At 40.7% G+C, this 25,062-nt stretch overlaps 1 protein-coding gene across 1 annotated transcript in view; it reads right to left on the bottom strand.

Moving 5' to 3' along the window:
* The window catches only part of GRIK2 (glutamate ionotropic receptor kainate type subunit 2), a 346,262-nt gene extending 338,769 nt beyond the window's left edge, over positions 1 to 7,493 (bottom strand). Inside the window, exon 1 of the mRNA XM_042881979.1 lies at positions 7,379 to 7,493. Coding sequence (XP_042737913.1) covers positions 7,379 to 7,493 — 115 coding nt within the window. The remainder of the gene's footprint in view (positions 1 to 7,378) is intronic.
* Between the last annotated feature and the right edge of the window lie 17,569 nt (positions 7,494 to 25,062).

The raw sequence follows: 25,062 nt of genomic DNA, 5'->3' as shown, positions 1-25,062 counted from the left end.
CCTCCAGATGGTGGTCGATGTCAGGAACTGCAGGGTTCATCCAGATTAACATTTGCAACGTAAGTATTGTCCACTCTAAGTCAACTTAGTTTAATCCTTCAATCTCCACATACTATAAAGGAGGCATAAAAGCTGGTTTAAAACAGGTTTACACCAAGTTTTAGGTAGAGATGCGTCCTTTCATGTTTTAATTTTTCACTCAGTTTACCAGAAAGTTTGGAAAGCCAAGACTTTCCAAAAATTAATAGAAAGATATCATTTATGTTCCCCTTCTGGCTAGGTTTACACTGCGCCTTTAAAAGCTTTGGCCCATTTAAAAATAAATAAATAAATAAATAAATGGAGGAATGAAGAGGGAAGAAATCACATAAGAAAAAAAGTATTTTTCTTTAAAAATGTTTGGTTCTCATAACAGTAAATCATTACCTTTTCCACTCATCCATATTAAAATACAGCGTGGATCATTTGGTACTAGATTTAGCTACACCTTTCGAATTCAGATTATTTTTACTGTTTATACAATAGAGAAACACTGGAGACACACATTGAAGTATTAGCCTTTTTTTTTTTTTTTAATTAAAAAAAAAAAAAAAAAAAAAAAGATATTCAGCCTACAGTGAATTAGAAAATTCATTAAGTCACCTGAACAACAGCTCCTGAAATCATATTAAGTTCTCCCTGAACTGTTCTTCCATCAGTGTTATAGAATCTAATGTGTAAGAATTAGTAACTGGCGATCAAGGACTTTCTCACAATGAAATATCAACAGATATCTTCAACATTCCTATATTAACTGACTTTTAAATCCAGATAACTGTTTTAATGAAGACCAAATTTTGAAAGTTTAGGAATGTAAACACAAACATAATAAATTAGACTTCTACCAAACGTGAGTGAATGCATTTCCCCAAATATAAAAATAAAATTCTATAAGGCCTATGAATTAACCTTCTGACGTGTCAATGACAAAATATTATCAGCTATGGATGAGCATTTTTATTCAAAGGCTACAACGTAGGTATATTTCAGACTATCCCAGTAGTCACAATACTAGCAGCACTCTCCTTTAGCCCAAGCAAAAAGACCTAGAAGAGGAAACACTTTAGAAATATATAAGCTAAGAAGGTTTAATTGTTTGAAAGTTAAATAAACATAGCTACCAAATATGATCCTATATGAAATCCTCTTCTATTTCAATAGCACTTTGGAAACATTATTCAGTAATAAGTTTCAAGGAAGTCTACATCCAGGCTGATACAAATCACTTGAAAACATTTGCAGCAGATGTAAAAAGAGCAGTCTTAAGCACCACACCTGTGGATCAGCACCACATCTATGGGTCAACTCTAATTTTTTATTCCACACACAAAAAAAAAAGATTTGTGGTTTTAATTGAGATTTACCTTTTAATGAAATTAAATATACACTTTTTGAACTTCTGGTTAGTGTTTTACATAGTATTACAACACTGTCTAGTTTATCCAGAGCTGGCTGAGCTCCAGTAATTGAAATAGTGATCATTACATGTTTGTTCTGTTTTCTTTGCATTACTGAAAGCTTTGGCTGTTTAAACTGAAGGCACTATATAAACCTAAGACTGTTATTACTGAAGAATAAAGGAGCAAAAAAAAGTACAAAATTATAAGTATTAATATGATAGTGATCTTTGATTCTGCATATTCCAATTCAGATGTGACTGCACAATTGTATTATGTTATCATATTGTTTAATCTAATCTTCCAACATACATTACAGCCTAACATTATAAAAAGCTTATTCAGGAAACATTAATTTGCCTTGCAGATTGAGGAGTATGGAAATAAGGCGCTTTCTAGTTTCTCTTTTGAATTATTGGCAGAACTTCTAGTAATTGCTCCTCAGGAAGAGACTGGAGTGAGTGAAGGTAAAAACAAAGGAAAAAAAAAAAAAAAAAAAGTAAATTAAGTTAGGGACAAAGATCTACAATTATTTTGCAACAAGTAGAAAATGTTTGGTTTAATTTTTTCTAAAGCAAGTGGAGTTTCCCTTATATAAAGTAAATAAATAAAATTACCTAATATTTGAGTTTAGAAAATGCTGGCAAATCTCTTTTTCTCTGGTTTCTTATCTCCAGGGACAGATACCATTCCCTTCGACGACCACATTCAAATGTAAGGTATTACTTGAACTCTGCATCACTTCAAAAGCCAGGTAGCAGTCAGAATGAAGTGAGTTATACGTCTCACCACCTAATCTATCAGACAATTGTGTGAAAATCCTTTTACAAAGCAGTTGGTGTTCCAAACACCGGTTGAAAGGATCTGGGGATATTCCAGACAGCCCACACAGATGAAAGCTTTCTTAACCTACATTAAATCTTGATAATGCAATAATGAGTCTTTTAAAGGGATAACTCTAATTCCCCTATCTAGTGCAAAAAAGACTGTATACAGCTAATCTGCTTTGCCCTTTCAATTAAACTCATCCAGGACGTTCTATGTAGTCAGCACCCTGAATGAGTCATTAAAATTCTCGTTCTGTAAGAGTTGTGTGCAGTGCACTGTTGTTTCTAAATTCCATTAAATCCAAATGGTCTTTATCGCTCCATGACCACTGTGACTTCAATCAGCCAATTTAATTACCTTACCAAATTGTCAGCAGAAGTAGCAAAGAAAAACAGGAAGGGCTGTGACGTTATCAAATTGAAATCTTCCTCTGTGCCGTTTAATCTAGAGCAGTCAATAACAATGCTTCTCACCTTCTTGCTGCCTTCCCGAGGCTCTTAACCTTATTCCTCTTTCAAAGATTTCTGTTGCTGTTCGTAAGACCGATTTTGAACTCCTCTCTGTGTGGATGTTAACGTGTATTTAAAGCTTCTTGTCCTTGGCAGTAAAATTTTCATTGGCTCTATATATTGGAATTACCAACACACAGACCTCTAAGGACTACTACAAGTATTTGCTTTGAAGATTTTGATCACACTCTCGATCTGATCAAAGCCAGGTCTGTACGTTCTGCCATTTAAACATACGCAGAAAGCTTATGTCCTTCCAGTAAAAAAAAAGTGCCAGCGTAAAATGCAAAAGAAAGATGGTGCACATCGAGGTTCAAGTAAAACTCCAGCTCAATCAGAGGGCATTTCTCACCTAAACTCTGGTTGCAAAGCCTTTTGTACAGAGCTAGCTCTCCCTGCTCTTCCATGTTTCTGCTGTGTCTAACAACCATCTGATAAGAACGGTCACTTAAATCACAGAAACGTATGGGCCGGCCCCCACTGACAACTGCACAGGCAGCTAACGCGATGATGCAGCCTCCTGGCTGGTTTTGCCGAGCCCCATTGTAAAAATATTCCTGTGTAGATAAACTCAATCCTTTTGAGCAAAGAGGGCTCATTTAAGTAGTACGGCAGACAAAACCTGCGTCGCACTTTCACGACAGAATTCTCCAGTGCAGAGTAATTCCCTTCTCTGAGATCCCCCCGTGGAGCCCAGTTGTTCTATTTTTTTTTTTTTCTATTCAGACTCACAGATTACGCTATCGACCATACATAGCTCTATTTTGCAACTATTCTTATTATTTTGCTTCACGAAGGACAGTGGGAAAATGCTAGTTTTTGTAATGGCTTGATGCGTTAGTTTTGTTTTTCCTTCTCTCTAGAAAAAAAAAAAAAAAAAAAAAAAAAATCAGTAAAATCAGGAATCAGTAGTAGGAAATTATTCCTGGAAGAGTACAACACCATCTTTCCTTGAAAAGTATTCCACCTCTTTTGTCTTAGCTTTCTTTTGCTTTTAAACTCTGCCTCCCCTCCCCCCCTTCTTTTTCAAGATGCATTCCATCCCACAACACCTACACCCCTTTTCCATCCGCCTGAAGCTAGCTTTCACCGCAGACGCCTGCAACACCAAACTAGCAGAGAGGTTAGACTATGGACCTTTAATTTTCTTTATATCCTCCTTATCGGGTCTGTGAGCTCCCTGGGGAAGATCCTTGATCTTTCACACATTTTCACCTGAGTAACTTGAGAGGGAATTAGGGCCAAACCGCTTTCCCGTCCCGCTCACCAACCTTTGCCGTAGGAAAGACGAGCAGGGTTCTGTTCCGCGTTGCTCTCAGTAGCAGAGACAAGGCCCGAAAGGGGTAATTTAAATAAAGAAGAACCTTTTAGAGTACTATGGAGTTCAAAGAGCACCACATAGGAACAGGGAAGAAAAGAGGGGTTTTAAGCAGCCCGGCCTCTTACTGCTTTGGGCGAGAAGAAATGGGTTTGCGTGAACTCAGGTGGAGAGTTACTGGTAGTTAACAGCTCTTAATGGCTCGCTCATTCAGCCGTATGAGTGCCGGCGTGCCCCGAGGGGGGGAAAGGCAGGAGCGAGGGGGCTTGCGGGACCCGGCGACAATGGGGCTCGGGAACGACTCGGCCCAGCCCGGCTCCACTACTTAGTGTTTCTTGGGAGCTGCTGTCCTGGGTCTGTTCCTCCACTGCACAGAGGCACGGAATAAGAGAACTGTGAAAAGCGGTCCCCGATAATGGAGGGGATCCGCCGACGGTCACAGATTTGGGCTTTTCTAACGGTGCCAAGTAATAAGGAAAAGGCTTCAATCACACTTAGCAAAGACTAATATCTCTCATTCGCCAGGCTGCTATCCTCCTTCGCCAGGCTGGGACCTGGCCTGATATGCACAGCACTGGCTCGGGCTTAAGTTTAACTGAGCAATTGTTATAGCTCCCGTTAGAAACCCTCGGCTATGGTGGGCACAAGCCTCCTGCTTTTCCAGGGCTTGCCTGTGGGAAGCCATTCAGGAGCAGCAGAGGGAAGCTGCTCGCACACCACATGAAGCAGAGTATCACTTTGGTGAGGCTGATGCGATGCCTGCACACCTGGCTGTCCCACTCTGGCAGCAACAGACACGGGGCTGGGTGCAAATGGAGACACTGCACAACCTCTCCCAGTGCCTGCTTCATGAAGCACGGGCAGAAGCAACCCGTGCCATCCCAGGTGGCTACAGCTCCCTGTGTGGTTGCTAAAAGATACCTTGAGAGAGAGAAAGGAGATGCTGGCTAGTCCCAACAATTACAGAAGCCGTGGGAAGGACAATGTGAATCCATGGTGGTTAATTTGCACAGGAGGAATGAGTGGGATGGGGCTCTGGCAGGCTCCAAGATCTCCCCTGTTGCCATAGCACTGCTGGCTGAGGAAGAAGAGCGGGGGCTGGCAGGCTGCCTTCTGCAGGGAACTCCTCAGCTTTCGCTGCTTGGGGAGTAATCCGCAGCCAGAGATGGGCATCCCAGCCCTCGGTCTCAAGGACACTCAAAGGAGATAGGGGCGGAGGGATATTCTCCTCTCAAGAAATAAACAAAGATCCTCCCTCCTTCCCACCATGCCCTGCATGGAGCTGTCACCCCTGGGGAAGGAGCTGGACATCTTTCATAGTCACAGAGTCACTGCACACCTGGACCAGGCTCAGTCCAGACTCTTTAAAGAGGCAATGTGCAACAGGCCCAGCTGAGCAAGGGGGAAGTCTTCCTCCAGCTCTCCTGCTTCTAAGATTTTTCATACTAAGATTAGCTAAACAACCACTCCCTGCTTCAAAGCCTTACAGTTGGGTTGGTGACAATTTAAAGACCAGAAAAATCATTCTGTGCTTTAGAAGCAGACTCAGTCTTCGCTGCTACAAACAATGGAGTGAGTGTACCCTGTTACCTGACTGTGTGACCCGAGGGCAGTGTGGAAGTTAGCCTAGAAAAATGAGTGCATGTGGGACCATGGTTACTCAGGGTGGCAGAGTCCCACTGTACCACCTCCAGTCTCAGGATCATTTATTGTTCAAGTCTCTCCCAAACCCTGCTCGGCAGGGTAGCTCTGTAGGTACTCTGGATTACCAATTCAGAGAGGATGGAAAAGGAGGAAAGCTCACCTCTTGGTTGTAATATGGCCAGGAAGATGCTTGTTTACACACAACAGCTACGCTTGAAAATAATTCAAAGGTCCAACCCTTGGCACCAGTCACGAATCCTAGTTTGCCCAAACTGGACTGTGCTACATCACATAGCTCCGGTGCTAATTTCACAGCCATGATTATAGAGCAGACTGAATGCAAAATCAACCTGGCAATGATATACGGACTCACTTAGCCATGTCCAAAGAAACAAGCATTCCTCAAGACGGTTGCTAAGAGCAACGTGCCTTAAGCACCACCTTTAGACCAGATGGAAGCAGAAAATAAGTGCTACTAGGAATTCAGCACACGAGATCAGTAACAGGCTGGTGACTTTTTAATCATTACTAATCTTCCCCTCCAAATAAAAGTGAGCACGGGGCCCGCCCCCCGGCCGCAATTTAAACAAAATTAGAAACACACCGAGACACTACTCCCGGGAGAAGACGAGAGTTTTCAGTGCCCCACGGAAAGAGATGCAGAGGCTGCTGCAGCTCCCAGCGGTCGTGCGAGGGTGAGAGGCACCGAGGCTGCCGTCTGCCCGGGGGAGCCACTTTCGGGTTGCCCACTCCCTCCACGTTTCGCCCACTCCTCCGGGACCGCAGCCCTCCCGGCCCGCACACCTCGGCTAGGAAGTGAGGTTCACTTTCCCTTCCGCCCTGTCCCTGCCTACTGCAAAACTTTGACAGGGCAGGCATGGTGGCCGGAACGTCTCTCTCGCTTGTTTTCTTATGCACTTATACACAAATGCGCGCACGGTCAGTGCTGCTGAGGTTAGTTTCACGGTTCAGACAGGACAGACTTTAAACTCTCAGCTTTCTTGGAAATCTCATTCTGATCTATGAGTTTTGTTCTCTCTTTTCGTTGAGGGGGGAGGTGTTGGAACTCATGCAACTTTTCTCACATAGAAGAGCCTTGTTTTTATAGCGTAACGTAATGATTCTTTCACAAGCGTGGAACAAGGAACAAACCATCACTAACCCTAAACGCCAGAGAAGAGGCAAGCGAGCGGGAAGCCAGCCCCGAGCGAGGATTACAGCGTCGCGCCCGTGCGACATCCGCTCAGATGGAGCAGAGGCGGGCGGCCGAAACTTAACAACTACTTGACAGGTTTTAACTGATGAAGCACTGTGCTTTCCACTACTATGGAAACAAAATAAGGTACATTATGAGGGAGCCACGCAAGCTCCGCAGCCTCTTAGGCAAAAGCGTTTGCCAGTCATTTTTCTCTCCATTGTTATTATAATTATCATCATCGTGCCGTTACTACGGCTACAAAGAGCTGCAGCGTCAGAAAAAAACACACAGCAATTCATGCCTCCGGATGCAAAATACACAGAGACTTCGGTGCCCGACTCCGATAGCACATCCCAGCTGTCCCCCAACACCCCCTTAGGAGTCAATCCTACGTAAATCGCATTCGGGCTGAAACGCACAATGAAAAAGTGTCGAGAAATCTTACCAAATCTTAATACATGTGTGGTTCCTTGAGAATATCCAATCCACAGTAAGCAAAGAAGGAGTCTAATGGTGCATCTGAAGACTGGATTAGTTAGAATAGGGGAAATAATCTTCATGATGTTTCTATACACACACGCGCAGCCTTACTTCCCCCTTCTAAGCCGTCAGGTTTCTCGGCAAGGTGAGAATGAGAATAAGTAAACTGATGGCCCTCAGACACGATCACGGCATGGTCACAGAGAGAAGAGAGAGTCTACGCTTCCCAAACCCATTAGCAATCCCTGCATGTTCTTCATTCACTGCGCCAAGGAGCAACCTTCAACTGCAAGGAATGGTGGGACATCCATGTTAATCGGGGGAGAATCCTTGAGAAATCCAAACACACACAACGTCCAGCCGAGTAAACCTGGGAGGCAAGAAAGGAGGAAAATCAATAGGTAATCCAGCTCGAGAAATCGCTGAGGTATCACCACATAGCGAGAGTCAATGAGCACCAGCCGTTTCACTGGCGAAGCTTTTGCCGGGCTCCCATTCTACTGCACTGCTACACAGCTTCTGACGCGAAGCCAAGATTAAGTGAGAGAAATTGAGATAGCTCCTCTCTTCTTAAGGCTGCCTGCCAGACAGCCTTCCTGATTTCTATTATGCAACAGATCTGATCGCCTTGCGTTGTCGGAGGAAAAAAACAGCTCGGTTTTATTTACAGCTTTCTAATTGTTATTAGTCTTTCAGTTGTTCTGAACAATAGCTGTAAGTGTCTGTGCCGGGGGCGGGGGTGGAGGAAAGGGCTATAGGAGAGAAGGGAATCTGTTTCATAAAAATCAATTCATGCATTTTAATAGCTGACTGGCTGGCTCGAAATCACTTAGCTTCAGAGCTGTGAAAGAGAATGCTGACGATAAAATCATGCATGTTGTCAAAGTAACGTTAAGGCTAAAAAAAGATCATGATATTTACATTTACTGACTGCTACTCACATTAATACATGAAAAAGGGAAAGTGTGATAGTTTGCCTACTGCACGTTCTTAGGAACTTTCCCCGGATCCAGTGGTAACATAGTACCAGCCTGCTTTTGCAAGGTAAACAGGAACCTGCAGTGCTAGAGCTGCCTTGTTGAATGCATAGACTTGTATTTCAGCTTTGCTCTAAACAGTAACTTGTGGATTTACAGATTTATATTTTGCATTCTATTTTGTCACTATCTTTTTTTTTTTTTTTTTTTTTTTTTTTTTTTTTTAAGCACAGCATTCCTTTCAAAGGTATTGCTGTTCCTTCTTGTACTGAAAGATGCATGTAGTTTGTCAGTTTGCAGTTCTCACTGGGAACAATAGCACTGCCTAGTTTGATAGTGGTGTACTGAGTTTGTATCTGCAACTGCAGCCACGGACTTTTGTCTTATGGCTAGATGTTCCAAAGAACTCACTCTCTAGAATAGTTGAGACTTCTTTCTGAAATACAATTAGTTGTGTGAGTGTAATCATGAAAATAGGTTTAACTAGGACTGTCAGACTTCACAGTCTAAGAGAAGCTTTTGCTGAGTATACTTAAGCATTATTAAAAATATTAAAATACAATTCCTAGACTCCTCACAAGGAAAACGAACTCATTCTATTCTATATTCTGCCTGTAGATATCTTCTGCCTCCTTTATCTTCCTCCCTGACTTTTATTACCAGAGAAAATATCACTGAGAGACTTCCCCCACACATACATACAGATGAATACAAAAAAAAATGTGACTCTACAGAATTAAATGCTGGTGATGCCAAGAAAATTAGAATAGCCTAAGAAATCTATCAGAAGGAGAACATGGTAAAAGTGAGTTCCAGTTCGTTTTTAAATGATACCTCTATATCATGGACATGTAAATAAGTAACAGCAACATTTAAATTATTACTTGTAATGTTGCTGTTTTGTATCTCTGAAAGTGTTCGCAATTTGCAGTAACTTTCTTATCATTATGGCTTTTGGTTTCCTCAGCATGCTTTTACTTAAAAAGCTGGAAAATGCTGATGAAAATAAATGTACGTTCTGTGAAGGGATTATTAAACATCATTGATTTTTTTTTTTTTTTCTCTTTAAGATGGAGGCATAACTGCAGTGTCAGAAATAAGTATCATGAATGGCTAGTTCTGCAGTCTAGCAGGGAATTCAATCAGACGGTTTGACTACTGGAGCACTTTAAAAAGAGCACCTAGTGTTAAAAGCAAGGATATCTAGCGACTCCTTCAGTTCACACTTAGAATATCTCCGAGAAAAAAATGCACATAGAGATGCTCTTTCTTGTATTTGCTATATCCCATTTTTTCCCTCTTCTACTTTTTCATCTTTTATCTTAGTTGAAGAAGAAATAAAACTCACACTGTTGAACACTGTGAGCATTTCTTTCCTTCCTCATCTTTCCTATAATGTTACTGAAATAGAGGACATTAGGCATCTTTTTAATTCTGACTGTTTGTAGGTTGCTTCCTGACAAAGTGATTTTTTTAGAATTTAGCTTAATTTTGGTAAGCGTTTATGAAAGCATAAGATTCCTTAACACCTTCAATAGACAAGACAAACCCGGGACAAAGTGACACCTTTAATGAATCTTATAAAAAAAAAAAAAAAAAAAAAAAAAAAAAAAAAAAAAAAAAAAAAAAGCTGTAATCAAGTCCAACAGAAGTCCTAAATCACCGAGGCATTTATAGAATAACCAGAATCATAAAACACCTTAGGATTCATTGCTTTTGTTATTAAATGCTCAGCAGCCTCATCACACCCTCGGCCGCACGCGTGGGACTGAGGGGGTTTCCTTGCTGACCTCCCTCCGCCGACGGGAGCAGCCCCAGCACCACGGACAGCGCCCGGCGCGGCCGGCTCGCCGACTTTCAGCACCGCGGAGAGCGCTCCCGGCCCGCGCCCCTCCGCGTCGCCTACGCGGCGAGACCTACCGGTGCCCGAGAGCCTTTTTTCCCTCCAATCCTTTCACGACACGGAAAGGAAATTAAAATATGTTATCGGCTTCTGTAGAGACACATCTTATACACTCGTTTATGCTAGCTGGCTCGCTATTTTATGACATTTTATGGGTTCAGGAGTATTGCTCTTATCTGCCATCACACGTTGCCTAATGTTCGGCATCAACACCCTCTCCCTTCTCTCAAGTCTCAACTCCCACTTTGAAGGGAGATCGTGATTAATCCAGTACTGCCTTCTCAAGAAAATTACTTCCTTATTAAAAAGTAAATCTGGCAAGATATAAGATGTTTAGCACTCAAGGAATATTTGGGGTCTGAAGACTATTTACAGTCTATGCAGCTAAATGAACCATTAGAATACACCACTCTAGACTCCTTTTCTGTAAATTGGACTTTAGCTTCATTTCATCTTCATAGAGGGAGGAGGAAGAAACAGTAACTTTTACAACGATCCTTTTGTCCACCCTCCAGAATGATTTCAACATGGACATAGGAAAGTGTTCTTAAGTACTTTCGTATTTCCTTCCTTATAAGACATACAATTCAACGGTTGGAGATCCCTAATAAAATATTCAGCTGGAGAAGCTTGTCTTGTCTCTTGGGGGCTTGTCACCACTGTTATGCAGTGCTTCTCAGATTAAAGTCTTTATGAAACTGTCCTCTTTGCTTCAGTGATCAGCAAATGGGAAATCCACAATTCCTTGGTTATACGTTTTAATTTGTTTTACATTTTAGACATCTATACTAGACATGGTAGTAATACATTTTTAATACACAAGGACAATGTCCAAGTGAAGGTGGTATGAAAAATAGTATTTCAGCTACAGGAGGGGAAGGAGAATAGATCATTTAAGGCCTTTACATCTTCTCTGAGTGATAAAAGCCTACTAAATTCTTCAGTATGTGTCAGGTATAAATGGTGATCTTACGTGCCTAATGTTTCATTCGGAAAGGAGAGATGTGATTTTGATTACCTTATTACATCAGGCACTTTTTTCCTTCAGATCGTATTTTCATGTGCTGTTATCATAATAAAAGTTAATCCACTTCCAGCTAGCTGCCACCTACTGGGATGTATAGTTTTACCATATCACTTTTAAAAGGACATGGCTTTCATTTTCAGGTCAGAGCTATGTCTCTAAGAACAGATTATAGATTTTTTTTTTTTTTTAATCACTCAATCTACAGTTTTGTCTTCTCCCAACAACTACAGATATAAATTTAGGATGTGTAAACCATATGATTCCCAGAGCTTTGTTTTTTGGACATTTTTCAGGAAATCTTTGTAAGTGCTTCAGATTCACATACTGCCACAGACCCCCTGCTGTTGCAGTCTGGTGTGTGGAGAGCCATAGTTTACTGCAACACCTGACCAGCCCCTCCAGATCTCCAGGCATGAGTTGCAGCTTTGCTGACAGTGCAGTAATACAGCCTTCCCTTTTTAAATGTTTGCTGAGTTATTCCAATGATTGTTGATAGTATCATTGGAAAACACACTGCAGCCCACTTGCACTTCACTCCTACCAGTTATAAAAACCATAGGTCCCCTCTGTGTGTTATTATTAGCTCAGTCCAAATTTACAACCAAGTTTCTGCTGTGCTGATAATTAATGACATTTTAAGATGGTAATTAATTTTCAGCTAGCGGAAAGACGTTCATTCTAATTAACAAACTGAGTATGCAATAGATTAACTTGTTCAGGCACTTTTGGGTATCACAGCAATGCACTTTCCTAGCAGGTTTTAAGCAGTGAGAACAAACATTTATGACATTATCTACAGATCAGCCTTTCACCCCCTCAGTTTGCTTTGTGGCTGTGGAAGCTGTGAAAGATTTCGGGAGGAGAGGAAGGATGTATAACGTTTTCCACGCTCTGCTCCACTAAAAGTTTCTAAGGGAAACGTGAAGAGAGGTGTCATTATGAAGTATTCATTCCTTTTCAGCGCGCACAGGGCTCTCTCAGTCGTGCTACCGCTGTAGACAGGAATGTCTCTGGCTTCATACAGAGAGTGTCAGCGCCCTGGCTGGGTTAGAAATGGATGCTCGCCCAGAATGCTGAATTTGTTCGGAAACCAACGCCAGGACTGCCGACAGCCAAAAGGTGGGATGGTTGCACCGGCAATTGGGGCAGGAGGAGACCTCACGGAAGGAGAGCCAACAAACAGTCGGTGGGTTGCTCACCCACAACTCGAGTTAAGTTAGAGCTCATTTCTCACCTCTCCTTTCCCAGTCGGGAGGGACACCCCGGGGCTCCGCCACCTTCAGCCCGGCGGCTCAGGGCTGCTGAGGGAGTCGGACAGGGGACACCGGGTGGGCTACGCTGCCCTGGACGCTGGCCCCACTTTCCACAGCAAGATGAGGAGGAAGAAGAGGAAGAAGAATGGAAGGCTACAGAGCCCAGCGGCAGGAGCCGGCCAGCCTCGCGGTGCCCGTGTCTGCCAGCTCAGCGCCCGCCTTGCCCAGAGACACCTGGCTGGGAGACAGAGCAGTGGGCAGCAATCCCGGCAGCGCAGAGACCCACCCGCCGCCACCACCACCCCACCGCTGCCCCTCACTCGCATGCAGCCCCTCCGGGAAGCCGGAGACCCCGGGACGTCGTCCTACCTTGAGCTGCGGGCGGGAAAGCGGGGAGGGAGAGGAAGGCGGAGGCGGGGGGAGGAAGGGCGGTGGTAGGACGCCGGGGGATGCCCGGGCTGCGGTGCAGCCGGCGGCCGGGCACCACTGACGGCGGCAGCGAGCGGCGGCCGAGGGAGGGAGGGAGGGAAGGAGGGAGGGGAAAGGGAGGGAAAGGAGGGAAGGAGCGAGCGAGAGAAGGAGGGAGGGAGGGAGGAAAAAGGGGAAGGAGACCCGCCTCCCTTCGGGAGCGATGCACAGCTCCCTTTAAAGGAGCAGAAACACGCTTCCTCCGCGGCCGCCGCTCCGGGCTCCGCAGCGCGGAGCACTGCCGGGCCAGCAGCAGCAGCAGCGGGCAGGGCTTCATGAGCGGGCGGGCGGACGGCTGAACAGAACCGCTCCCAGCTCCCGTTTCACCACTCCAAGGGCCGAGGTCGGCGGACAGCGTGTTTTCAGAGCACGGGAAATCCGAGCTTCTGAGCGGGGTCTCCAATTCCATTTCGCATGTATGGAGGCGATGTGAGGGATCGGATCCTACAGCCCTCAACCCTACGGCACCTAGCAACCCCTTCCCTGCCCCCGTCGCCGCAGGGGTGACAGAAATGTTTGGGTGCCCTCGGCCGCTTCTGTACATCATCCACACGGCGAATCCCTCCTGCAACCCCCCCAGCCTCCTTCTTCCTTGAACTAGTAGGGACAGAGCTCCAGCAATTTTCCCAATCTTGTCTAGAACGGAAGGAGCTGGGACAGCAAGGCCGTGGGGTCGAGAGAGAGCGCAGGCAGCAGCCAGCCAGAGCCCGCGTCGTCGGAAAGGCAGCAAGGGGGCCTCCACGCCCGATTCACTTAGTAACAGCGCTGAGGGATGGGGAGCGGGGAAGGAGAGTCCGGTAACGAGCCTTAGTGCAAAATGCAGCTTCCACAGCCCCCTGCAGGATTGCCAGTGTTCTCTCGCCCCCTGCCCTGCTCGCCCCCGCAGCTCCACAAGCATCTGCCCGATTTCCCCTTTTCTCCTCCCTATTTTGTTTGCCGGCTCAGACATGCCTTGGGTCGCTGCAGGAATCCACCTATGCCTATGCCCGCCCCACTGCCTTCCTGAGGTTCGATCTGCCGTTCCTTCGCCTCTCCTTCACGGCCAATGTCCATCCTCGCATCCGCACCCCCAGAGGATGCTCAGGCGTTGCCCTGCTTCATCTACCGGAGCATCGAACAGGGAACAGCGGTTATAGGGGCCGGAGGGGCTCGAAGAGCACTCGAGAGGTGGGGGTTGGTGACTGAGAAGCTCCTGTAATTAAGTAAACAGCAGAGTTGTTGTGTGGAGTAAATAAATAGTCAATGATCCCATTGTCAGGCGAGCGCAGGCGGCACAGACTGCGCCGGGCTCGCCGCGATCGGGCCGCTGTGACTTGCAGCTTAATTGCCCCACAGCACAGCCCTTAATTACTAACAGCCCGCTGCCGCGGCCGAAAAAAAATATTCATTAGTCACTTCATTTGCCTGAGGCCGTAATAGAGATAACTCTGGTCAAAAACAAACGCGGTGACAAAGCAAAGAGCTCGATGCCACCCTGGGAGTGAAGGTGGCTGGCAATGAGCGGGTTGCTGCCTGTGGGGCCGGAGGGCAACCTAAAGAAGAGAACCCGCAAACGTGAGCCGGAGAGAACGTGCAGGAGGGAAAGGCATCGCGGGGATGGCCACAGAAGCCGCTACAGGATTTCCACGACCTGCGGAGGGTGGGAAACGTGTGAGATCTGATGAGCAAATAAGAGTTGTTTAAGCAGCCGCTCCGTACAAGCAGTGGGGTCGATCCCTCTTTTGTCACGGAGCACTTTTGCTCTGTTACTATCCCGAATTTTCAGACCAGGCAGATGCACGAATATGGAACTCAAAAGTGTCTTTCTGAGATGAGAGAAAGGAAGGCAGGAAAAGAGAAGGGATGAGGCATTTCATGTCTAATACTGGAGGTAGGTTGGGTAATACCTTCATGTTATCATTTCACCTAACTACATTCACACAGTATCTTTTCACCTGTTGCCTGGATAATAATTCTGTCCCGAAACGAGACTGTCAATAATAAACAGCCTACTGCAGTTAACACAGAATCTGGGTCTCCCTCAGGTAGAAGATTCCCAATGTCACTATTGCTGTTATCAACATTTATCACTGCAGATATATGAGGAATTTACATATATATAATTATTACACAAAAATGTTGGAGCAGGAAGGATGAACCTACGATCACACTACAAACCAGTGACATACAAGGAAGACAATTCAGGATTCTATTTTCTCAGGCCTTGACTACTGCAAAACCCCCAAATTTCAATACAGATGAAGTTTCTTGTGATGATTCTTCCTAGTTACACTGCGGAAACTTTGAAAATTATTAGTACTGATCATCAGAATGAAGCATATAGGAACACACAAGCCTAATTTGTCAAATTACAAAATGAGATGTACCACAGAATGTGACACACCAAGTACTGGACCTCCAAAAGAAAAAACAAAAGCAAACAAAAAACTCACAAACTAAACCCCATAAGCTTATTCAGTTGATTCTTTTCTTTTAGGTTAATTATTTTAATGACATGTAAAACTGTCAAAAGTGTAGATACATATTTGCTATCTCTTCACCAGTTACTTAAAACTTTTTGTAAATATCAATAGAATTTCAAACTTTGAAAACAAACAAACAAACAAACAAACAAGTGAATTGTAGAGATCCTCATGAGAATATTTTTTAGTTCTGTTTTGTTTTCCCTCAGAACTATTTCTAAAGACACAGAATTAAATAATCTGGGCTTAGCACAGTTCCATCCTATTAGGTGCATTTACACCATTTAGTCTTTAAGGTGACGTAAACTTGTAGCCTGATTTCCTTAAGCTTAAAAACAAACCACAACAATAAAAGGATGACACATTTTTACTGTATAAATATACCATTAGGACTCCAAGCATTCAATATATATTTTTTTTGTTTCTCACTTCAGTTTGAGTCAGATATGCCAGTGTAAACACAGACAGAATTTAAGATCTATCAAAAGGATTTCAAAAAAATTCTATGAAAATGGCAGATCTACAAAGAATCACAACTTACCAACATCATCTCTTAGGTGCTCTTATATAAACTTTTCTGTTCAAATTAAAACCCCAATCTGAATATTGATACTTGTTCAGGATGAGTAATTCACAACTTGTGTTCTGTTCTGACATGGAAAACAATGAAGAGAATCATAGAGTCATAGAATGGCTTGTGTTGGAAGGGATCTCAAAGCTCATCAAGCTCCAACCCCTCTGCCACAGGTGGGCTGCCAAACTTCACGTTTAATACCAGACCAGGCTGCCCAGGGCTCCATCCAACCTGGCTTTGAACACCTCCAGGGACTGGGCATCCACATCCTCTTGGGGCAAAATAACACTCATAGGCAATTGCAATATATTCATTTTGTTCTTCATGTCAGATTTATTTATTTATTTATTTTAACCTATTTATGGTTTTGAAAAACACTGGTTTGTCTTTCAGGAGATCTGTGTCCTACTGCTATGTGATAGGGAGCTCTGGTACTGTTCATGATCAAATAAAGATATGTTGTCATATTAGTTAAGTCAAGGAAAACCCTCCCAGATTTCAACTATCCTCACAATTCTTTGTGGCTTTTAATGATGTTCTTGTTACAATCACATTCCTAGTTAGACTGGTTGCATATACATCGAATATCTTGATATATTTTTTATATAATTCTTGAAGTCAAAACGGGATTTAATAAATGAAAAAATAATTTCTAGAGGTGATAATACCTGTTCTGGTATTAGCCACTTGAGGGAGACAACGAGCCACAGGTTACATTGGTTAATTGAGAGCTTTGCACTCATTGTGTGTTATTGTTAGTTTTAAAAGTATAGGGCCAGTGGGTTTTCTTCTCTCTCCACTGTCAAACAAGATGAGCTCATCTCCTGACTTCCACTAATAGCTCTTAGGAATATCTAGCCTATTCAGATGATACCCCAGATTCTAGAATATCTCACACTTGAGCAACTGGGTCAAGTTCTAATTCAACTTACATGTTGACACCTTGTTGTTTTAGAGGTGCAGTGAAGTGTATTACATAAATAAGAAGCTTAAAGTAAAACACTATTAAGAAACACAAATAAAAGCATTCCTTGAGCTTGGATACATTTCAACAGATAAGTATGACATGGGTATTTTAATTTACTTTGCTGCCAGCCACAATACAGCGTAGAGTATTCCTCAAGATTGCAGAATATTACATAAGAAACATTAAAATATTTAAGTAACGCTATGTGGGTATGCAAATACCACTTCCATCTTTAAGAAGGTTCAGAAGGATGATTCAGGGGGCTACAGGCTGGTCAGCCTTACCTCCATTCATAGGAAAGTGATGGAGCACAGAAACAATTTCCAGAACAATAAATCACTGGAGATAATCAACACAGATTCAGAAAAGTTCACATTAGACCAAAGAAATTAGATGCATAGAAGAAAAATGTTAATAGCTGGATCAAGAACATCCTGTGGCAATATACAAAAAAAAAAAAAAAAATTAAAAAAAAAAAAAAAAAAAAAAAAAAGATGGAACCTAGACTTAAAAAATAATTATAATGGATATAAATGTAAACCATTCAGGAAAAAACGAAAAAAGAAGAAAAATAAGTTAGGTCTTGTAAGCATAGTGATAAAATAGCTGGAAAAAAAAAAAAAAATCTGTTTTATGCCTTAAACAAGAATTGGATACTCCAATACTGGATGCCTTATAATACAGCCCTAAACAGAAAACTCCAGTCAATAAGAAAACTAAAGCTTCCATTTAATCAGTGATGAGCAGAATTATCTTTAGTATGAGTCAATGCCAAAATAGGCAAGTTTGAATGATATGAAAGAGTACACTCTCTGACAGTGTGAAAAAACTTTATCATTGAAACAAGTCTCAAACTTCAGTAATAATAAGAGAATGAAATGGGTGTTTGATCATTATGCTTTTTCAAGTCTCTCTCAGAATCTACCATACTAAAAAATTAACATTAATTATGCATCAATGAGCTGCAACAGTTTTTGTATGGTTGTATAGTTATATTACCAGTATACATGACCCAAATTCTCCTGGCACAGGGGATTTGTGTTCATTGTCACATTTATAATATTAGCACAGACCTTTTTCCAAGTATTTGAGTGATCTATTCATAGTGAACTTTTATAACTAATTTTCAAGGGGAAAGATTATAGCAGGAGAAATTATGTTAAATATTGTTCCAAGTGCCTAATCTTGAAGAAATAATATAAATAGGATTGATAGTTGATATATTTAACATACATCTGAGAGGCCTCAATTCTCAAAAACTCAGGCATTTAAACCAAGTTATCTTTTACACTGTCTGGTGAATTATAATTCATCTTATTACTTTTCCTGGGACTTAGAAATCAACAGAATCCATTGTCATTATTTAGATACACTATGCCACATATCACATGTTAGTTGTGATAGCTACACAGTAGCTTAGTCTTTAGTGATAGTAACTCACTAGGACAAATGTTAAAGGATGCTTCATTGACTTCCAATTTTCAGAATAAAAGAATTACACTTTACTACTGTGTAGAGAATTGCCACAAGACCTGTGCAGTGTTTAAATCTCTTTGAGGTTTTGGAAACTGAATTTCACCTAAAGCAAACATACACTTCTAATCTACCTTGAAATTGTTTTAGTTAGACTATTCAAAGGGTATTTAGTTCATTTCAGGGGGGCAAGGAAATTGCTCCACAATTCAGACTGAAGCAGTTTATCAGACATACAAAGCCATTTCTAGTATATGAAAATATTCCTTAGAGCTTATTCCTCTACAGTATGCATTTTACGTATATATAATGTCATGTTATGTGACTTTCTATTTTAAAACATAATAATGACCTACTTTAGCAATAATAACCATAAATGGAATAATGGAGCCACAAATAGTAAGTAAATTCAACATATTAATGAAATTATTCAAACTCTTATTCATCCAATGCTTTTTTCCATTTTACTAAGTATTTATAAGAATCTTTAATTCCTGAATTTATTTGATACCTCATTCATTTATTGGGAAAAAGAAACAAAAGTTTCAACTCAGTCTGAATTTTTAGTGGAAAAAAATCTTAGCAACTGGGAGAACAGTTTAAGCACAGTAGTTACCCGGATTCAAATATTTACTTAAATACCTTTTCAAATTAGTATCTGAGAAATGATGGTCACAATTCGGTGAAGACTGCCCGCTTAACGTCCCAGTTTTGTACAGCCCCAGAAATTATCCTGATACTTTAATTTCTGCATATATCATTAAAATCCACTGTCCAAGCAAACCTTCTAAAAGCAAAAAGGACAAAAGAGGGCTTATTTTTCATTATTTGAGATTGCTGGAATTTTAAAGTTAAGGGAAAAAAAGGATGTTGGACATACTATTATTCTGAGAGAAAGAACAGGACAAGGAAGATACGATGAATCCAGTGCTGTAAAGAGCATGACCGGAACCTAAAACTGAAACAGAAACTAAAAATCAAGGAGGATAAGAGAAATCAAAGTGTTGGAGTTGACAGGCCCCTCACTGCGAGGAAGGGAGGAACTGAAGGAAAGGAAATCTGAAAGGAAATAAAATATTTTAAAAGTACAGAAATTGTTTGAAAGCTGAGAGAAGGCACTATGAAACAACTGCCAGAAGAAGTGAAGTCTTGCTGAAGATGAAAAGAGCCACACAGGCTATTCTTGGACAACTTAGGAGAGTTTGATTCTGCTTAACACTATATACCATGCAAAGCATCTTTATGGAAGTTTTGAACTCAGTCTGCAATAATTCTAATCATCCAATTTGGCCTATTTTTTACGTCTAAAAATAGTGAACAAGGAGGCCTTGAGATCACCAGATGATCAGACTGTCATTCTTATAAAAACCAATATGCAGTCCAAAGAGAAATTGAGAAATATTCTAATATCCTAGATTTACTTAAACCAAAAAGATAACAAGATCACCTGAGTGTACCTCACCTCTCCCCCCAACAACCCCCCCCCCATTTCAGCATGGTTTTTTTTTGGTTTTGTTTTTTTCTCCTAGCAGATAAGGGGCATAAGTTTGTTTTGATACAAAAGAGAAGTGATTCATCTTTTCCAAACATAGGATAACCTTTAGGTAGTCCTTCAAGAAGAATACATAAATTAAATTAAAATTCTCATCTCAACAGATAAATTTAATATGGAGACCAAGAAAGAGGAGACAAGCAAGAATCAAGATTTAATTTGAAGTCAAATGCTTTGCTGTTTTTGTTTCTTTCCGTCTTGACACACGTCCAAGAAGGTAGAATTAGAAGTAATGATACTTGTCTTTCATGTTTTATTAACAAGACTCTTAAAAATGGAAATCACACAAACAAAAAACAAACAGGAATAATTCTATAATAACATAATTCTTCCTGAAGAGGAGATTGAGATAAAGCAGAAACAAAATCAAATGAAAACTTGCTCTTACTATCAGTAATTTCTTCTACGTGTGTCTGCGACTTAAGTAGGTGGAACACATATGAACCAATGTGATAACTTCTTTCACTTGTAATGAGAGATGGGAACATTTCACCAAATTATAAGAACATTTTCATGTAACTCTCTTTATTTTACAGCAGGTAGCACTGTGAGTCAGATGATTAAATAAAATTTGGAACTTTGAGCAGCAAGCTTTTCCCCAGGTCTCTCAGATGAAATAATTCTGTATAGATTTCTCTATAGCAAGTAGAATATGTCTTGAGAAAAGTCTAACCTACTGCTTTATTACACCCAAGAAGCAGAATAAAATTAGATTAAATCACCTAAGTAACATCTGAAATCTAAGGTATTTACGTGTCTGTAACTAATATGAGAACGTGTCCAGTGAATTAGCTGCAGCACTAATTGATGGTGGTGTTATTTACCATCTTATTTGCAAATAGGCAATATTACTTCATGACAACCTCAAGTTTTGAAAACATGTATTTAACAAGTGCATTATTTTCTTAGCCTTTTCCTAATATTAGCTTAGGAAAACCCTATATAAAGGATGTTTGTTTACAAGGAAACAAGAATTTGAAGTACCTCCGCTCATAGATATTCAGAGTGGAAACATACTTTTAAGAAAAATTTCTCCACATTTTAAATCATGTTTTATGATATCAAAGCACTGAAATATTTTTCTATTATATTATGGATGAGTACTACTGAACCTTACTAAAATTAATCCTATGAAATCTGTACAACATTGGCTAAGCTAGCTAAATCAGCGCAGTGAATTTTTGGCCATTTCTAATCTTATGTTTAGAGCTGAATTTCTTCAGCCTGTGAGATGGGAATCTCTTATTACAGTCTACCTATAATTCATGTCAGGGTAGTATAAAACTAGAGGTTTTGCCCTCCATTTTCCCTGCAGTGTTCATCCTGTCCTTTTGTGCTTATCATGAAACAAAGAAGCACTTATTTATATACTATACAGGATATTTGAAAATTAAACAGAAAATTCTCAGCTTTTTAGAGCTTAAATTGGTAACCTATGCCATTTAACAAACAGAGGAATAATAGCAAAGATACAGTAGAAGCTTCAGTCTTATCACAGAAAAAAAAAAAAAAAAAAAAAAGATGAACAACCTGAGCTGGTCAGCTAGTCATCTTACAATCAGTGGAATGCAAATAATAGTTTTAGTTACTCAGTTGAAGCTCATTTCATGGGAATACAAAACAAGAAACACAGATGTAAAGGTTTGAACTGTAAGCATCCAAAGTATGATGAGTCCAACTCAGATGACTGGATCTCCTTTCTTAGAAGCTTTAAACTTTTTCAGTGTGCCAATCTTATTAAATTTTATATTATGAAAATATTATATTTTAGTTTAGTCAATATCTAAATCTCTTATTAAAACAAAAGAATTTTTCAAAGACTTATAATTTGTTCATAGTTCAGTGATTTTCTCAAAGAAAATGACAGACATATCACTGCTACAATATCCGCCATGCTTTAAAGTGCAGAGGGAAGACTGCCTTATTCTTTCACAGAGGCTAGGCATTTGCAGATCACTTTGAACTGAAGTTTTGAAATAGGATATCTCTATCCAAATTTAGACAACAGCATCCAAAATATTTGTCTTGTCTGCTTTCTAGTCAATCACAAACAGTAAGTTTGCTTACAGTGAGATGGATCTGACCCATTTAATTAATTAGGATGAAGTTACTCAAGTTACCAAAAAATAGGTCTTCAAGAAAAGACTGACTATAATAAAAAATAATAAAACTGATTTTTGAATTATTAATTTACAAGAGTTGTGGTGTTTTTGTTTTTTTTTTTTTGTTTTTTAGTTTTAAATTTTATATCATGAAATGAGAGTTTGTTGTGGTTTCCTGATTTCATGTTTTATATTTTATATAAATGTATGCATATTACTGAAATCACAGTGTAGCTGAGGTCAGGAAACACCTCTGGAGGTCATCTGCCCTAGTACCTATGCTCAAGCAAGGACATCCAGAACATCCAAGCAGCTTTTCAAGATTTTGAGGAGTAGACACACAAACAACTCCAGGCAATCTGTGGAGTGCCATGTCACCTGCACAGTTAAAAATAAAATAAAATAAAATAAAATAAATAAATAAAAATTCTATGCTTCTATGCTTCAGTTTGTGTCTACTGCCACTTGTCTTGTCACTGGGCACCACTGGAAAAAAAAAAAAAAAAAAAAAAAGAAAAAGGCTCCATCTTCTTTACAATCTCCTTTAGATAATTGTATATAGTTCCCCACTCCTGAAGGTGCTCAAGGTCAGGCTGGATCCCCTGATCTAGTGTTTGATCTAGTGATCTGCAACCCTGCTCACAGCAGAGGTGTTGCAACTAGATGATTTCTGAGGTCCCTTCCAACCCAAACCATACTATGATTCTAAGATTATGATTTTATATATTCATAAAATCTCTCTATCATGTCTATATTTAGTATTTGGCAGCTCACAACTAAGTACAGTACTCCAGATGTGGCTTTGCCAATGCAGAGTAGAAGGACAGGATCACCTCCCTTGGCCTGCTGGCAATACTTATCTAAAGAAACCATTGGTCTTCCTTGCAGTAAGGGCACACTGCTGGCTCATGTTCAGCTTGGTGTCAACCAGGATCACGAGGTCCTTTTCTGCAAAGATGCTTTGCAGCTGCGTGTTTTCCAGCACATACTGGTAACTAGAAATGTACAGGTCTTTGTAGCTGTCAAACTTCAAAATGTTCCTGTCATACCTTTTCTCCAGTCTGTCTAGCTCCCTCTGTATGGCAGCAAAACCATCTCGTGTATCAGCCTATTTCCTCTCCTCAGCAAACTTGCACAAGGTACACTCTGCCCCATCATCCACAGCATGACATTTTGAACAAGGCTAGATTTTTTATTGACGCTCAGTATATACTGCTAGTTACTAGCTTCCAACTAGATTTGGTGTCACTGATCACCATCTTCTGACCATTCAATCAGTTTTCAGTCCACTTCACTGTCCACTGACCAAGCCCACACTTCATCAACTTCTGCAGAAGAATCTTACGGGAGAGGTGGTATTGCACTATAACATCACCTTTGCCTGTCTTTCCTTTAGTCTTACCCCATAAACTCTCTGTCAGCTCCACATCCATCCCCAGGCAGAGCTACATGCACTCTCCAGCTGCTCTCACATAAAAGGCAACTCCCTCCCCTCATCTTCTCAAACCATCTTCCTATCTCTTCATTGCAATACTTCAGTCATGGAAGCTGTCCCACCAGGTCACTGTGATCCCAACAAGATGATAACGCTGCAACTGTACACGCATCTCTAATTCACGTTTATTTCCCATAGTGCATGCATTAGTGTACAGGCCCTTCAGAGAGACACCTCTGCGTAATGAATTCCTATAAATTTTTTGGAGGATTTCTCTATTATGGTGCCTTGTTGGCATTTCCTTTCTTGCATGTGAGTTCTGGAGGTGAGTCTGCAAAATTCCAGTTTTGAGAAAGTTGTGTTCCTCCCCATCACATCGTCCTTTGCTCACTGACCCTGGCTATCACTCCCCCACAGAACTGATGGTTTTTCTCTTTTTCCCCTACCGTTCTTACTTTAAAGCCCTTCTTAGTAGGCCAGCCATTGCACTGGTGAATATATATGTGTGCATAAGTACTGTGCATGAATCTATACTGTAATATGTAAATGAAGGACAGTAAGATGAGACATATTTATTCCCTTCATATTAAATCTCTAAAAGGGCACTGTGATGTAGGAATTACATTGCAAATTGTATTGTGGAACAGGCTACAGAAAATATTACTTTTCAAATGAGTGTCGTCAGAACAATTTACTTCTGTACTTTATGTTTTTTTTATTATTATTTTCTTCATGAGGATTTTTTTTAGTATTTTTAAATCATAATTAGTGTAATGTCAGGAAACTTTTTTCAAACATCTCTTATTTGAGAGGTTCTATAAAAGATTAAAAATGAGGTAATAAATACAAAACTGCTAAAAAGCCATTACAAAAAAAAAGCTCTGTAAATTTAAAACTTGCTTATGTTTTTGCCTGCACTACCTCAGCACAGAAATGCCAATGCATGGCACAGTAATTTTTGAAGAGTAATTTTTTAATACCAGAAGTACAAAAAGTATACCTAAAAATACAATTGTTTTATAAGATTAAATGCAAATGCATTTAGAAAAAAATATAATTCAGAAAGTTTAAGAAATGGGAACATTGTACTAACATAAATGCCATAGTTATTATAACTAATAGGTAAAAATGAAGTACTGTGCTATTGATAGTGGGTATTCTTCCTACATTTTCACATCTAATATCTGCAATCCAAGTGATGGAATTATAAATCAAACAGAAAATCTTTAACAGCTTGAAATGCACAGTGAGAACAAGGTGCATGTAATTCAGTCTGACTAAACTAGTCTGAAGCAGTGTAGAGCTGTTAATTTTTAGCTGACTGTTACCACCTAAACTGAAGGCTCTCAAATCTACATCTCCTCCTGTGGTGTCACATGGAAATAGTCTATATCTTCAAATAAAAGAATATTCACTTACTAAAAAAAATTATCTTAGTATTCCCATTAACATCAAA

This window comes from Lagopus leucura, unplaced genomic scaffold (assembly GCF_019238085.1).
Source record: "Lagopus leucura isolate 7727_CA_CO unplaced genomic scaffold, USGS_WTPT01 Super-Scaffold_73, whole genome shotgun sequence".
Classification (NCBI taxonomy): domain Eukaryota; kingdom Metazoa; phylum Chordata; class Aves; order Galliformes; family Phasianidae; genus Lagopus; species Lagopus leucura.
This window is presented reverse-complemented; position numbering and strand designations above follow the sequence as displayed.